Raw genomic sequence first — 17,342 nt, forward strand, 5'->3', positions numbered from 1 at the left:
ATTTCTGAAGACGCTACCGAGTGTATAGATTTGGAAGATTTCAGGCAGAGAATTAAATAGCTAGCTCGTACACTCAGATGTAACCTTAAGCTCAATATACCTGGAGGCAGGTCCAACAGAAACTTGAACATTCTTCTTCAGTAACATTGAACTTAACCTGTTTAAAACCTAATCAGGATGTTGACTATATCTTACATACTTTGCAAATTATAGTGACTACCATCTGGATGGAGTTAGCATATTTAGGATTCTCTGTTCCTGAACTATGATTGTTTGGCATGTGTATCAAGCTGTTGGTTTCCCAAAGATAAATTACTTGTGGTAATATAAGAATAATTTGGATAACAGAGATTTAAGTAAATAGAAATATAAAAACAATAGTGAAATCAAAGAATACCAGAAGTTTAAAACTGATTGTGCAATCTTCAGAATCAATGGCAATCAGGCTCTTTTCCATCTGTCAAACTTTATTTTTTAATTGCATAATTGGAAGAACTCTTGAATTTTAGTTCTGTTGTAGCTGCCTAAAATCACTACAGAAGCTTATATGTTTTGCAGATCACATTCAGGAACATCTCCAGATAACACTGCACCGCCGCCACCCCCTCCAAGGCCTCATCCTTCTCACTCTCGATCATCATCTTTAGATATGAACAGATCCTTTTCAGTTACCCCAGGTAGATATACTGTGTTCTAGTGTATATTATTTTTCAGCACATATATTCCTGAAGCAGACAATTTTTTTCCTCTGAAGAAAGATTTAGAGTGTTTCTAAAACACTGCTTCTGAATGAAAAAGCTGAAAATGTTGTCACTCTTCCTGTTTGTATTGAAATTTGTGCTCCACTTTGCTTAAACAGATAATTTAGAAGTAAATTCTGAATGCTGGCATTGTAGTCCTTTAGATGAATATGGGAAGCAAAGTCAGGAAATAACATTTTGGTAGTGCACCCACATGCAATGAATTGTGTCTGCCAGTAAATTTTCAGGAGTTGTTCTTTTGGTATCAGATATATTGGAGACAGGTGTTAAGTATTTCACTTCAGAGGGAATGATTAAAGGTCACTTCTGATGCTTTGTTTAAAGCTTTTTATTGTACTTCTGACTTGTCAGTACTTTTCAATTCAGGATCACAAAGTATGAGAAAATGTTACAAGTGTATAAAGAAAAAAAGGACTAAGATCAGAAAATTATGACCATGGCTGTACTTTGAGCTGGAAGAAAGGGCAAGATCCATGTTCTGATTCCTTGTTTTGTCTGTTTGCAAATTTGAAAGGAGATGACATTACAGTTATGGTCTTCAACGTGACAGGCTAATGTGTAGGCAAAATGCAGGATTTGTTCATGTTGACAAGTCAAAAAATTAGATAGCACTGTAATTTGGAGAGTAACAATCCTGGCCTCTTTTACAGGACAGCAACAGGCTGGAGTTGTTGCCTATCCCCCTGCAGTGCCTCCAAGACCACAGCCCTCACAGGTGATGTCACTTTTGAAAAATCATGCTTTAACTTGGTGCATCATTTTTATCTAACTCTGAATTTTAACTTATCTCTAAAATGAGTAGTATTGCTTGGTATTTTTTGAAACCGCCAGGACATATATGATGGCAAAACCTAGACTATAGCCAAATGTTACCCTATCCTGAATAAAGAACTGCTTCTGATGGAACCATGGGAAGGGATTAAAGTAGAGATTGAGGAGGAATGAGTGGCTCTGGAGCTCTGAGTTGCAGGAAAGAGGAAAGTTACACTTTCACATTTCTTTACCTGTCCCTGTATAGCTAATAGGCCATAACACAGACTGTGAGAGCAATCTTTCAAAGTTTTGCAGAATAAGTGTTTGTCTTCCATACGTGTCTGGCACAGGGTATAGTTTTACGTAGAATCATAGAATCATAGAATCATCTAGGTTGGAAAAGACCTTTAAGATCATCCAGTCCAACCATTAACCTACACTACCAAGCCCACTCTAGACTAATCAAGGGTAGACCAGACTAAACCATATCCCGAAGTGCCACATCTACCCGTTTTTTAAACGCCTCCAGGGATGGTGACTCCACCACCTCTCTGGGCAGCCTGTTCCAATGCCTGACCACCCTTTCCGTAAAGAAATTTTTCCTAATTTCCAGTCTAAACCTCCCCTGGCGCAGCTTAAGCCCATTTCCTCTTGTCCTATCGCTAGCTGCTTGGGAGAAGAGACCAACACCCACCTCACTACAACCTCCTTTCAGGTAGTTGTAGAGAGCGATAAGGTCTCCCCTCAGCCTCCTCTTTTCCAGGCTAAACAACCCCAGTTCCCTCAGCCGCTCCTCATAAGACTTGTTCTCCAGACCCTTCACCAGCTTCGTTGCCCGCCTCTGAACACACTCCAGCACCTCAATGTCTTTCTTGTAGTGAGGGGCCCAAAACTGGACACAGTATTCCAGGTGCGGCCTCACCAGCGCCGAGTACAGGGGGACAACCACCTCCCTGCTCCTGCTGGCCACAGCATTCCTGATACAAGCCAGGATGCTGTTGGCCTTCTTGGCCACCTGGGCACACTGCTGGCTCATGTTCAGCCGGCTATCTACTAACACCCCCAGGTCCTTTTCGGCCAGGCAGCTTTCCAGCCACTCCTCCCCAAGCCTGTAGCGTTGCATGGGGTTGTTGTGACCGAAGTGCAGGACCCGGCACTTGGCCTTGTTGAACCTCATACAGTTGGCCACGGCCCATCGATCCAGTCTGTCCAGGTCCCTCTGCAGGGCCATCCTACCCTCGAGCAGATCGACACTCCCACCCAGTTTGGTGTCGTCTGCAAACTTACTGAGGGTGCACTCGATCCCCTCATCCAGATCATTGATAAAGATATTGAACAAGACTGGCCCTAAAACAGAGCCCTGGGGAACACCGCTCGTGACCGGCCGCCAACGGGACTGAACACCATTTATCACTACTCTCTGGGCTCGGCCACCCAACCAGTTCTTTACCCAGCGAAGAGTATGCCTGTCTAAGCCGTGAGCTGCCAGCTTCCCGAGGAGGATATTATGCGAGACGGTGTCAAAAGGTTTGCTAAAGTCGAGGTAGATGACATCCACAGCCTTTCCATCATCTACCAGGCGGGTCACCAGGTCATAGAAGGAGATCAGGTTGGTCAAGCAGGACCTGCCTTTTGTGAACCCATGCTGGCTGGGCCTGATCCCCTGGTTGACCTGTACTTGCCTGTGGAGTTCGCTCAAGATGAACCTCTCCATAATCTTCCCCGGCACCGAGGTCAGGCTGACAGGCCTGTAGTTCCCCGGGTCCTCCTTCCGGCCCTTCTTGTAGATGGGCGTCACATTGGCAAGCCTCCAGTCATCAGGGACCTCCCCTGTTAACCAGGACTGTTGATAGATGATGGAAAGTGGCTTGGCAAGCTCCTCTGCCAGCTCCCTCAGTACTCTTGGGTGGATCCCATCCGGCCCCATAGACTTGTGAGCGTCCAGGTGGCATAGCAGGTCATTAACTGCTTCCTCCTGGACTATGAGGGCTCCATTCTGGTCCCCATCCCTATCCTCTAGCTCAGGGGCCTGAGTACCCTGGGGATGACCGGTCTGGCTGTTGAACACAGAGGCAAAGAAGGCGTTAAGTACTTCAGCCTTTTCCTTGTCCTCGGTGACAATGTTCCCCCCCACATCCAGCAAAGAATGGAGATCCTCCTTGGCTCTCCTTTTATTGCTGATGTACTTATAAAAGCATTTTTTATTGTCTTTTACAGCACTGGCCAGATTGAGTTCTAGCTGGGCTTTTGCCTTTCTAATTTCCTCCCTGCAGGACCTAACAAGATCCCTGTACTCCTCCTGAGCTGCCCGCCCCTTCTGCCAAAGGCGGTAGACTCTCCTTTTTTCCCTGAGTCCCCGCAAAAGCTCCCTATTCAGCCAGGCCGGTCGATTTCCCCTCCATGACATGCCTGCTCCCAGAAGGAGTGATCCCACTTTTCCCTTTGGCATAGACTTGGTGATCTTTGCAGTCCTAGTATGAGTCAGTTCGGTTAGCTGATTTGGTAGAAAGCAAATCCTGGAAAAGTTGTTTTTTCTTTGTCTCAACCATCTGAATCCTTCAACTGCTGTGTGGATTGGGACAGATAAAATTGCTTTTCAGTTGTTTTTCAGCAGCAGCTACTTGTTAGAATCTGAGTTACCAGCAGCTGAAGTCAGTCAATAGATCCAGAAATCATCTGCAAGGAAGGAGGGTACAATGACAGACATATTCCATACAGTGTGATCACATAAGCATGTTTCCCTGTGGAAGTAGACTAAAAATTTGTATCAAGCTTGACAGAGCCAAGCTGGACTGTGTTACAGCAGGAAACACCTACTGTGCAATGAGTCTAGATAGTCCTATAGCGCATTCATTTTTGGGCTCATTCTCTGAATAATAGCACATCTGATTGAACTTTCTGTTCTCTTAAATATGTCTCTATTTTTATAAACACAGAGAGTGGTCTGTCTGTTTGCGTCTTGGATGAGATGCACTTTGTCCTGCAGACAGGACATAAATCTTTGTCCACTAAAAAGGCAAATAATCTTTAATGTTCCGTCACAAACTGTTGTTTGGCAAGATTCTTTGTATCAGATAACTATGTTAAGAACAATGTCACTAAATATTTTTGTTACTTGATTGCAGGGTGCAGGTCCTCATGTGCATCGCCCAGTAGATGCTGAAGGCCTAATAGCTCATACCAGTACCTCACCTCAACAAATACCAGAACAGCCAAATTTTGCAGACTTCAGCCAGTTTGAGGCATTTGCTGTTTCAGGTGTGAACAAAGAAGACGATGACGAAATGGAAACACACTCAGAAGTCTTGCAGGTGAGCAGAAGTGAAGGTCTGGTCAATTTCTTAATACTACCAACAGTTATGAGACTTTGTTAAAACCTACTTCTGCTGTTTGGACTCAGTGGGGTTTTTTATGGTGTCCCAATCCATTGCTAGAAAGCAATTACATTAGCCACTGCTACACTGATTCAGTAACTGCTAAACACCTAGGCAGAAGAAACTCTTTTCTTCTCAGTTCTTGATTGTAATTTAAAAGATTCTGTACTTAGCATATATGTGCACAAACAAAATTGTGTTGGTGCACTTAAGACTTAGCACAGGCAGAACTTTTCTTCTGCTCACTCTCGTCAGCTTTCCGAATGACTTACTCGTAAGTTTTAAAGTAGTCTATATTAATAAATGAGGTTGCTGTCAAGTATCGTAAACATCTGCTAAAACTCCAGTAATTTGGTTTTGTTCAAAGCCATTGGACAAACAGCTAAAGTGAACAGAGCTCTGACATGCTTCTGTAATAGATTGATAGAGATGTTTACAAAACCTTGTTTCCTACTACAAGCACAGGACTCAAAAGTTTGGAAGGCTCAGGGTTTATTCCTATTAATGTCATAATAGCTTACTGCTATTATATGAATTGCTTCATGTTTTCCTTTTGTAATTTGTAGCCTTCATCCAGATTGTAAGTTCTCTGGGGCACTTCTGCATCCTCAGTTGCAAAAGTACTTGTGGTGCTTTAAAGTTCTTGCAACTATCAGCAGCATGTTCTTGCCTCCCTTAATCAGGAAGGTAATGACGTGGAACCATTTGAGCACTCTCCATGTACCTCATTGCAAAATCAGCTACATTGGCTTAAGCTGCCACTGGAAACTGCTTAAGTTAAGCTTGCTGATTGTTTTGCATTGAGGTGGATGGGGAACAGTTGCATTGCGTTCCATTGGAGGGATTAACCTTTGGCAATAACAGATAGATAATGGTGGTAGTGTAATAGCAGAAACAGCTGTAGAAGTTCATCATGACGCCACAGCCTCTTTTGTACTGTACAGTGCCTCGTAACGTTAGGGACTTGACTTTATTCAGAGGTCTTCCAATATCCAGAGTGCAATGCTTGAGAGCAGAGTACTTTCAAGTAACTACTTTGTCTTTTTTTTCGTAGTGATTTTAGATTGTGTATCGAATCTTAATTTCTGTATCAAAAGCCAGGTCTGACTATGGATTCTGGAAGTACAGCTTTTTACTATATTCCTCTTCTGTAACCTGCTCCCAGGCCAAAACGGTGTTTGTGACCAAGATAGTTTTAGATGGCTTAGCTCCAAAGTAGGTGGTGGTGTTGTATTCCGGTCTGTGCTTCTAAAGAAGACTTGAACTGGAATTTTAAGTGTTAACTCTATTAATGTATCAGAAACACAGCATACTTTTATTTATTCCAACTGTTGCCGAACGAAATATTTGTTAAGACATAGTTTTCTAAATATAGTTTATATCCCTTTAGGTTGAAAAGGCCTCTGATTCTGCAAGTTCTCTTAGAGTTGCCAAAGCAGATGGAAGAGTTGAAGACAAAGCACCTGCTAATGTCCCCACTAGTGCGGTATGCAAAGTACACTTGGAAGGAGAGTGTGGTTGTCTGATGTGTATGAAATTATACAACTGTTTTGATTTCCAAAAGCAACTTTATATGCTTCCACTTGAACCCAGTTTTCTTAGGTCCAGTATGTGCTTGAAATAGGCAGGTGTGTGGTGAATCTTTGCATCAGAAGATGTTTGTGATTAGCTATATTCTCGAGATAGCCGAAAATTAAGATACTTCTAAGTGTTCAAATTTTGAAACGGAGCAGAACTTTTAGTGCAGAACTTGGTTAATGGTAGCTTTTCTTTTGTTTTTGTTACAGACACATAATTACTGTGGGGGAAGTGTGCTCTGACATGTGTATTTGCAATGGTCAGTTGTACCATGGTGTTTCTGCTTGCACAGTTCTTTGTCAGTGTGTAGCAACTTAGTGCCCTTTCACCACGGGGTAGGATTTAGTACTTAAGTTTTTTTCCAGACGATATGAGAATGCAGCTAGATGTCCATCAGAAAATATCTGATAGGTTATAAATTCAGTTAGCTCAGGAACTGCATTTAAGAATATGTTACACGAACAAATTACCAGGTTATAATACAAGTAAAATGCAGTTTGTGAAAATTAATAGGCTGTGTTTTCCTCTTCAGGGTAAAGGCACTACCCCACTTGCTCCACCACCAAAGCCTATTCGCAGAAGATTAAAGTCAGAAGACGAGCTAAGACCTGAAGCTGAGGAACATACACAGAAAACAGGTGTCATAGCTGCTGTTCTTGCTTCACAGCCATCTATTCCTAGGTAACCCAAGAAGTGTATAAATACATCTGTTACTGGAAATTTTACATTTAAACAGCATACACACTTTCTGTTCTAGGAATTGTAAACAATTTCAATGTGTTTGAATTAGATTAATTTAACAATTTAAAGGTTTTTGGTCTTTAAACAAGATCATCCCGAAGCCTCTACTACTGAGACACCTTCTGCAAGTATGTTGGAAATAAGTGGTGGAAGTATTAAGATGTAGTGTTTGATTTTAAATAATGGTCACTATGAACAGTCCAAAATTTATAGTCTTTGTGTCCTAGCATGAATGTAGACTATTATATTAGTCACTTTGAGGTAAATGAATGTGGTACGGTGTGTTGGGACTTCAGAAAATTGATTATGACAAGTTTTTAAAATGTGCTTCTTGCTGTTTCATTGAAACCAAGTGTATGTGGCTTCCATGCAAACAAACAAGGTTAATTGAGCCAGGTGGAAGAGGGGAAATTAACAGTGCAATAAGTTAAAAAAAATTGAAAAGAGGATTCTGCTCATTTAAAAAAGAGGGACTATAAATGAGATGTTCCGCTAAGCAACGAAATTACTTATTACAATACTTCTAATATATTCTCAGATCAGTGGGGAAAGACAAGAAGGCAATTCAGGCATCAATCAGACGTAACAAGGAAACCAACACTGTTTTGGCCAGATTGAATAGTGAACTACAGCAGCAACTAAAGGTAATTCCATAACCTTTTGTCTGTTTAAGAGAAGAGCCCGAGAGGGCAAGATGTTAGTGATGCACAGTAACAGGCATCTCTGCAAAACAATGATGTATGTAATAGAGGATATTTCTATAAAATACTTAGTTGTTTTTATAGATCGTAGAATATACCTGATTGTGACAAGCTTTGTGAAATTCTAAAGGACGTTTTTACTACTACAAACCACATTTTTCAATGTATTGATTTTCTTTCAGCTATACTAAAAATAAAAAAGCAGAAATCTTAACTTAGTATTAATAATTTGGGGTAGTAGTTGTGGTCATCAGATACTTTAAAAACAGTATTGAGAAGAGCAGCTGAAGTGGCCTCCTTTTTGAAGGAAAAAGTAAACCTTAAAGTCTTAATAAATTTGTAAATATTTTTAAACAAACGTAATAAGCTGGAATACAAGACTTGCAGCTTAAGAAGAACAGTAGTCATCTGTTTATCTAGGTCAGCTATTATAATTTTGGATTTATCTGTAGGCACCCTCTTAGCATCTTTCTCTTGCTATTTTTCTTACCTTAAGATCTCTAATTTTAATCATCAAGTTAATAAAAAAAAAACCCACCTTAAATGTAAACATGAATTAATGTGGTACTGTCTAGACTGGAAGATAGGCTATTTTAAAAACTATCAAGCCTGAATTTCGCTTGTAACTCTTTATAAGAGTCAAGGTCTATAAAATTCACATAAGAGGAAAAACTTGGGGGGGGGGGGGGGGAAGGTGAGTTTCAAAACCCCTTAACTGAGATGAGAGCTTTTATCCCCTTAACATTTTAGACTTTATTTGAAAATACTGTAGTTGGGTTTGCAGCTGGTTACAACTTTGTGGTTTTGAGTGATTTGAAAGGAATGAAGAAATACTGAATGGCTTCACCTTTGAGCAAAGTATTGATTTTCATTTGAGTAATTACTAGCTAGCCAATCTTCTATTCCACTGATGGGAAGAGTTCTCCAGATTCTAGAAAAGTCCTGGACGTTAGTTCTCAAAACTGAAGCTGACATTTACTGGTTCTGATTGCATGAGGAAATATTAAATATTCATTCTCTGTGGACAGTCAGTAGCAAATCTTTCTTTTGTAGGATGTTCTTGAAGAGAGAATCTCCCTGGAAGTCCAACTGGAACAACTTCGACCCTTCTCTCACCTCTAAGCCTACTGCCGTTAACTGTGAATTTACTAATTTTGAAAGGGGTATTGGTTTCAAAGCCTATTTAAAGATCCATACATCTATCTCAGTGCACTGTATTCTACATTAAATGTTGTGGTTCTGTTTTGTCAATTTGTCCACTTCTGTATTTAAGTATTTTAATTTCAGTAAGAGACAAAAAAAAACTTTTTCCTTGAATGTGACACTGCCTCTCAAATAATTTTCTGTGGACATCTGTGATATTTGTTGGACTTGAGTTTGCAGAGTTTGTCGCTAAAATATCCAACTGGAATTTTTTAGTGGTTTCTTTTTTTCCCATTGAAACATCTTTGCAGAAGCGGATTGCTAATCAGTTGACTTTAAACATTAAGCACATAAACTCTTCTTTCGCTATGGCATTTATTTTATTGTGCCAGAAAAGAGAAAAACTAGTAGTTTGTCATCAGCCAATGTTACTTCCCAAGCTGCCTTTCACAATTGGAAAGTTGTTCACAATTCTAGAAGGCCTGCCTCTTTGCAATAAACCAACTTATTCAGGTTGACAGAGTTCTTGCAGGCTGTTTGCCATATCAGCTGGATTTGATTTTGTGTTTTTGTTGCATACATTATAGAGTATGTAACCACAGATTGCCAGGTGTTCACATTTTATCCATTCATGATCCTGATTCAGCCGCATGCATATAAAGATTTATGGTACAATTGGTAGTCTATCAAACAGACCTTTTTCAATCCTCCCTTTTGTGAAAAGAGTTGGGTGTAAATCCCCAACATTAATTACACATCACCTAAGCACCACCTGTAACTGCATGTTTTACACATTACCTTTTAATAACAGATCACATCTGCCAGTCTTCACTATAACAAATTGTATTGTCAAGTAATGTGTCAATACCTCTATGAACTTCTAATTCCCGGCAGAACGAAAATAAAAACAAAAAATGAACAGTTTGCTTCTTAGGAATTCTGGGGTACCTTCTGTCATCTTGTTTCAGGCCTTATTTCTCTGGCATATAGACAGGCTTCACTATTAACAGAGTTCCCCGAGTGTATCCTGCTATTCAGGTTGATGTACTGTATTAGGATTTGTTGTATATTGTATGATACACACCTTTTGATCTCATATGTAAATTTGCATTAATTGCTGACTAACAGCAGATATTCTATTTAATGGCTTCTTCTGGCTGTGGGATCATAGATGTTTAACTGCATGGATGTATCTCTGCAGAATCAGAACTAGCAATTGTGTGATTTTTACACCAATAAAACAGCACAATATTTTAATTTTGTTGATTCATCTTTACCTGGGAATTGAAACTCATCCAAATAATGGGGAGGGTTTTATTACGGGTCTGTATGGAATTTTTTGTAATCTTGTGGCATGTATGAGAAACAGCTGATCATAATCCCTTGACCATTTTCTTCCCTCATTTCTTAGCTGTTGGTCAGAAGTGATCAAATTATCTTGGTAATCTGTGGCTATACTCCTTTTGTATCCTCCTATAAGCAAATCTAATGTGGTTGTAACTTCTAAAAAGTAAATGCTAGTACTGACTTGGCTCAAAGATCTGTATAGTTCTTTAGTCTTCATTTCTGGTTTGATTTCCTTGAGAGTACTTTTCAAAATTAAAACTAAATGGATCACCTGTTACCAGTCCTTATCCTCACTGTCTCATTTCTGTGCTCAGATGTAATTCTCTTAACATCTGCTTCCCTTACAAAAGGATAGCTCAAGTCAGATTTTTCCACTGGCTATGCTGTTTGTTAAGGTGAAAAATAAGTATTTCTCTTTTTTGGTTATCATATATAGATTGGACAATTTTGGTTAATTTTTATTACTATAACTATTCCAACACATTTTCAAATGTCATGGAAGTATTGCAGACAGCTTATGTACATAATCCAAAGCAAGATTCCCTGGTCCGAAAGACACAAACGTCATAGCTGCTTCTATTTGCATGTTAATGGATTAAGAAATGATAGCTAAATGGGCACAAAGGTTACATATAAATTACATTTCAACTATGTCTTGCCAATTAGTAGATAAACTGCAAGACTTTGACTTTAAAAAAGAAGATATAACCAGGGAAATGCAAAAAAATACCCAAACAAACAAAAAAACACCCACAAAAAAACCCAAAACCACAAAAACCAAACCAAAACCCAAAACAAACTTTAAAATTGATAGACTAGTCACTTCTATTGTAACTGCCAAGTAGCAAGACGAGTGTGTAAAAAAAAAAAAAAAAAAAGTGGGAAAAGTGGGTCACTTACTGTAGTCAAAGAATGTTGATTTCAAACCAACTGTATCTTGTCCATAGTTTATTTTAAAGTTAAAAATACATTTTTAAAATAGAACTATTTTCATATTAATATTTAAGTATTAAGCCTATGTTTATAGCAGCAGGATTCTTAAATCAGAATTTAACATTTTAAGCCTAAATGTAAAAAAACCTTTTACATTCAAATGTGACATGTACATATGAATTTCTGTAACATCCATTATTTAGTGTTAGTGTCTCAAGTGAAGAATTTAGGCAATTTGAACATTTTTGCCTCTTGCCAGCAAGTCTATTTTTAAGATTTTTTTGTGGATTACTTTTAATGCATTATTCAATATGTTTTAAAACAGTTTTTCATGGTCAGAAGAGCTTCTAACTGAGAAGTTACTTATGTCTTAAGAACATCACTGCCAATGATGATGTTCAGAAGTTACCTCACTTAGTAATGTAACCCGGCTTTAATACCTTATAAAATTATTTGCCTGTCTTCTCCATTTGTTTGATCTTGATCCAGCTACTTGATGCATTCTTTTTTATGAATGTAGATTGTAAGCTCTTTGGGGCAAGGAATTATGTACCATACAAGAGATGTGCTCTCTGTATTGCAAGTATAAATGTAGACTACTAAATAGTATGGAGTGTGATTCATGAACCCAGCTAGATGGATGGACAGCAGCATGCATTTCTGCAACACCTGCAAAATGTGTTTCTTTGGACTTTGTGACTGGAAGAGTGTCTCTCTCCTCTTTCGATTGCCGTTTCCTTTGTTTTTCCTGCTGTTGTGCTGCTTTCTTCATTCCACCTGCTTTGGAGTTGCTTTTTTCTCCATGCATTGCCTATCTTTGGACTGCAGAGAAGATTTCCAAACTGCAAAGGTAAAAAAGCTGAAAAGCCACTTTTTTTGAGCAGTATTTTAAGTCTACCCAATGTAAGCTAGTATTTTTCAATTTTTTTGTACTTCACATCCCCCTCATTTTACTTGCAATTGTATAGTACATGAACTAGCGATCTCTTATTACTGAAAATGTCTTATGTGGGATAAACAAAGTTGAGGTTATAAAAACTTAAAACTGAAGAAAATAAATCTGTGACATTGTTTCTTGCGTGAGATGTCTCTGTCCCTTATGGATGGGGTGTGCTGTGTTTCCGGTCTACGTTTAGGGCAAAGTTGAGTTACTCTGCTGGATTCAGCTATGCACATAGTTTGTCTCTAAATGCAACTTTGCGGATGACCTAGTCTGAATCACTTTTTCCTAAAAGGAAAAAAAACGGGGGGGGGGATCAGTCTGCTGGCTCAGTCTTAGTTTCTAGTAGAACGTAGTTTCGTGAAATGGTAATATGTTACAAAAACGTGTTACTTCCAAGTGAGTAATAACAATGCAATTCTTACTCTGGAAGATTGAAAAATAACGTGTGTGTATTAAACATATTTGCATGCTGAAGTTGCTTAAATACTTTACAAAGCCGCCCATGCACAGTTGAGTATTTGGTTATACTCCCCAAAGTTCCATTTTTGAGACATACAACTTAATTTCATAAGTGAATTCCAGCATGTTTTGCCATGCATATTGATGTGCTAATAATTTATAATACAGCTCTCTAGAAGAAAATATGTGAAAACCAAGGGCTTTTTTCTTTAATAACAAAAAATGTTTAAATGTTACGTTCTCTTAATAGTCTTTGAAAACAACTAACTAGTGGTTGTATAGGAACAATGTTAAAAATGTCTATATACTCGTAACCAAATGAGACTATACAGTGTTGTCCTGAGGATTAGTACCCAAGCAAAATATAAGTCTTTTTTTCACAGGAGTCTTTGAATTAATTTCTTTTCAAAATTCAGTTATGTGTTTGGGGGAAGGGTTTAACACTGTATAATTTCCTTTCAGTAATATTTCTTTCAATTGGCAAAATGGGCTTTAAAGGTGCAATTCCTGCTTTAAAGCTAGATTGTACGCTAACTGTACCTAAAGTGTGCACTGCTGATTGTACACTAATTGTACGTAGTTGTACACTAATAGTGTACTCCGAAGTGATTTTACAGCACTTTTTTCCAGCTGACTGGTACATAGGTATTCAGTGTCTTGGATTTAAGTTATTGTCAGAAACAGCCCTTGTTTCATTATAATACTCAAAAATTCAGAATTGTAACTCTATGAAGTAGTTTGTGATCTCACAGCTTATATTCAAAATTTTAAGACGACCGTTAGTACCGTTTGTCACACTTTGACAGCATACTGTAACACAGAAAGCTACGTGAATTCTCTTCCGCCTCTGGCAGAGTATGTTCTTGACATGCTCTTACAGATAGTAAGAATGCATCTAATCTGGAAGCAGTTGAAATTACTCTGATGTTTTGACTGGTCTTGAGTATGAGTGACCCAAGAAATTAACAAAACAACATAAATAGCAAAAGCAATTTAAACTGGTGTTCAGTGGTGTATGAATGAATGAATGAAATGAATAAAATGAATGAAAAAACCAAATGCTAGCAATACTGCTGTTGAACCGTACGTGACTGGAGTATTTGTTTCCCAGTCTGCTGAGGAGCTCACAGGGATAGAAATACATCCTACTCTACAACGTATGTAAACTCTTTGATATATCCCACATAGCAGTAGTGGTGGCTTTTGCTTTCCGTCGTCTAACTTTAGAATTGTAACTGTATTTCTCTCTTTGGCTCAAATAAGACCGCATTTAAACTGACAAAGAGGTTGTGGTCCGTGGGGTAGAGCAAGTTAAATGTAAGAAACAGCACTTTGAATCAGGAATGTCTTCTGCAAGGAGCCTGTTGTCTTTGCTATCCATTCAAAAGGCAAGTGAGAAAGACTAGCATTTGAAAGAACAGCGGCATATTGACCAAGGCGGCACTAAAATCAATGATATGCCCTGACATGCAGTTGCAGGAGCAGGGAGTGGAATAAGCATTACAACAGCTGCTGTAAACACGTGTGTATATAAGCACTTGTTCGGGGGCTTCTGAAGGTCTAGCATACACGATTGGCTGTGTCAGACTTAGCAAAAAGGTATGTACAGTAGGTAGCTTCAGCAATATATGATTTCTCAGCAGACATTGAAGGAAATACTTTTGGGAACCCCTGTGGTGTCTTAGGAGTATGCTTCATTTAACTGCCGTGGAATTCAGCGCTCTGTACTAACTGCTGCTGTGCCTTATTTTGCAGATCATCTTAAACTGATAGAAAGCTTGAGTTCAGTCTAAGTATGGAAATACAATATGTGTTTCAAGAAAAAGATTATGAAAGTTTATAGGAAGTTGTAATTCGATGTATTCTATCAGAAAGTGCAGAAGTGACATGCCTCCAGCTTTAATGTCTCTTCTGTTACGGATCCCTGCCTTTGGAAGAAGAGTGCTGCAATTTACAACAAACCCTTCTAGAGCTTCAGTCTCGCTGTCTTTCCCTGCCCTCATGAAGGAACTTAGTCACCTGCTTTCTGATCAGAAGGAACCCAGAGGTCATAGAAGAGTCAAGAGGTCCTCTTGCTGTAGAAGGGTACTTAAAAGGAATATATTCCTTGGTTTGCTCTGCACTTTGGGGATAAAGTAGTGTTGAAGCAAGAAAATTCCCATGGAAAAGCAGTGTTAATTCAGATGACATTTTATCAAAATTAAGAGGCTGATCATTTTGATGGATTTTATGGTTTCCGACAAGTTGCTTCCATAAGCGGACTCACTAAACCAAGAAACATGCTAAAATTGATCATCTCTTAGAACTTTTCATGGCAAAAGTATCAAATGTTATTTTGTGGGGGTTTTTTTTATCCTTTTCTCCTGTATCCTTCTCAAACAATGGAATCCTTTGAAGTTTTAACACTTCCTTTTTGCACATAACTGTGCATGTAGAATAGGAGGAAAATTTTTGTTCCACTTGCAGAAAAAATTTTATCCATTGATTCCATTGATTTAAGTGGTGTTGCATTTCAACTGTTAGAACTCAAGACTGTCTTGATCTGAATTAATATACTTAATCTGAATTAATATAAAGTGAGTACTGCCAGAAATTGAACTGAAAATAGATATGATGTTGATTCTAAGCTAGAATTTTGGGTTTCAAATTTTGATAAAGATGGCATTATGAGGTATTATTTTATGTATTATTTTATATTTGTGTCCTCACATATTAAAGCCAACAGTACGGATAAGAGAAAAATGTGGGCTAATAGATTGAATGCTGGATCCAAAGGAAGCTTGCAACTGTGTGTATCAGTATCTATAGATGTTGTATCGTCCAACTCAGGTACTTGATACTATGTGCTTAATTGTAAGTCTGAATATTATTTACCTATTCTGTTTAAATTAGGTTGGAATAGGGTTGAGACTTGCAATGATGGGCCCTTGCATAATAGCGTATGATTTTATGCTGCATCCACATGTTTGGATGATCAAGTTGGTAATTTCAAAATGAACTTACTGAGTGAGCCTTTTGGTGAATTATGTGGATTTCTGTGTGATCCTCACTTGGGCATATAAATTTACCAATTGACATGTGAAATTGTGCAGGCATGCAGCTTTCTTTCCAAGCAAGTCTGTATTTTAAGTGCATTCTTGAAACCTTAAGGTGAAAGTACAGCCTGATGCAAACTTGTAGTAGTACAGTACATTTAGTTGCTGTGAAGTCGCATGAAGTTAATAGTCTTAATACAAAATTAATCTTTGTTTCATCTGGATTTACAATTTGCTTGTAGTTGTCTTTAGAAAATTTCGGTCCTGACATGGGATCCTGTGGAATCAAACCTTCATTCAAACTGACTCTTCTATCAAACAAGCTGTGAGAAGTTCCTTTTCATTTCCAGCATGATAAATGTGGACTCCTCTTGTTGATCTCAACTTTACCCTGCAAACTACTGAGTCTGCAGGATGAAGCATGTTGCTGAAGAAGTTTGTATGTGTTTGAAGGGGTAGACTGAACTTCGTAATTTGCTACTGGGCTGACTTTACTCTTGAAATGTTTCTGTCAGAGTATCTGCCTAGATTTTAACTGAGAACAAAAGAAATTGTTATCCTGTAAAATATAAGCCAAGTTAGTTGGGCTTTTAAAACTTTTTAAAACTAATTTTACTGATTTAAAAACATTTCCAGTCTGCTTTCTCTTTCTAGGCAGGTGTTTAGCATATATTTGTAGTATTCATACTAATTATTCTTTTTCATTCTTGAGTTAGGAGCTAACCCAGTAAGAGGTTTCTGGTTTTGTTGTTAAGATCCTCAGGACCTCTATGGATTCAAGACACTTTATAAATGTACAGCTTTGATCTCAAACCTTGTTTGATTTGGTAGCCTATTCAGCCCCTTGCAACTGTTCTGAATGTATTAAGGTGCTTATAACTCTTAGCATGTACAAAGTGAGAAAAAGACTTTTTCTCAACTAGGTTGCATATGCTTTCTTGTAAAACCAGTGAAAGTTGAAGTAGGTCTGCCAAGGTTACAGTTTCAACCAGCTGAATTGCCAACTTTTAAAACTAAAATAAGAAATGCTTACTTTTTTCTTGTCGTTTCTGTGGCTTTTTTGATTTTACATTAAATTAGATTCAAAATCCTGACAGAAATTGAAACAATTTTTATTTGTTGCAATGGTAGTCTGAATGGTTTCAACCTGGAATGCCAATTTTCATTTTCTTCTAACATACCCCTATTTTCTTTCACAGGTGCATTGCAATTTTAAGGGTTCCGTACAAATGTTTCTTGTATTGGCACATGCTTAACTGTTAGACTGTATTTATTCTAGTATTTTGAAATTTTCAGTCTTTTCAGTATTTTGGCCTTTGGCTTAGTGCTGCAATATTGCATTGATCAGGGTGGTCAGATTATTTGCAAACTACTCTTTCATTCGCTCTGGTCCCAGTCTTCCAGTTTGTGGGAAAGTTTAATTTGTTCTCAGTTGTTTCATATTCTGGTTTTTGTTGTTTTAATACTATTAAAGCCCTCTATGTTGGAGGTCTCGTACTAATCTTGGTATTTCTAAATAGGAGGGGAAAAAATTATGATCCGTTACAATGATTAACTTTTTAAAATTCAAAATT

General features: G+C 38.3%; 1 protein-coding gene across 10 annotated transcripts in view; it reads left to right on the forward strand.

The window, feature by feature from the left end:
* REPS1 (RALBP1 associated Eps domain containing 1) overlaps positions 1-11,258 on the forward strand; it is a 69,957-nt gene extending 58,699 nt beyond the window's left edge. For 7 of the 10 annotated variants that reach the window (XM_075707450.1, XM_075707451.1, XM_075707452.1 and 4 more), the window contains 7 exons: positions 559-677; positions 1,412-1,476; positions 4,640-4,825; positions 6,279-6,374; positions 6,999-7,147; positions 7,746-7,851; positions 8,962-11,258. In XM_075707450.1, coding sequence (XP_075563565.1) covers positions 559-677; positions 1,412-1,476; positions 4,640-4,825; positions 6,279-6,374; positions 6,999-7,147; positions 7,746-7,851; positions 8,962-9,030 — 790 coding nt within the window. In that variant the 3' untranslated portion in view covers positions 9,031-11,258. Of the gene's footprint in view, positions 1-558; positions 678-1,411; positions 1,477-4,639; positions 4,826-6,278; positions 6,375-6,998; positions 7,148-7,745; positions 7,852-8,961 lie in introns of those variants that run through there. The other 3 variants (XM_075707457.1, XM_075707460.1, XM_075707458.1) reach the window with 3 other exon arrangements.
* The last annotated feature ends 6,084 nt before the right edge of the window (positions 11,259-17,342 follow it).

This window comes from Pelecanus crispus, chromosome 3 (genome assembly GCF_030463565.1).
Source record: "Pelecanus crispus isolate bPelCri1 chromosome 3, bPelCri1.pri, whole genome shotgun sequence".
NCBI classification, from domain to species: domain Eukaryota; kingdom Metazoa; phylum Chordata; class Aves; order Pelecaniformes; family Pelecanidae; genus Pelecanus; species Pelecanus crispus.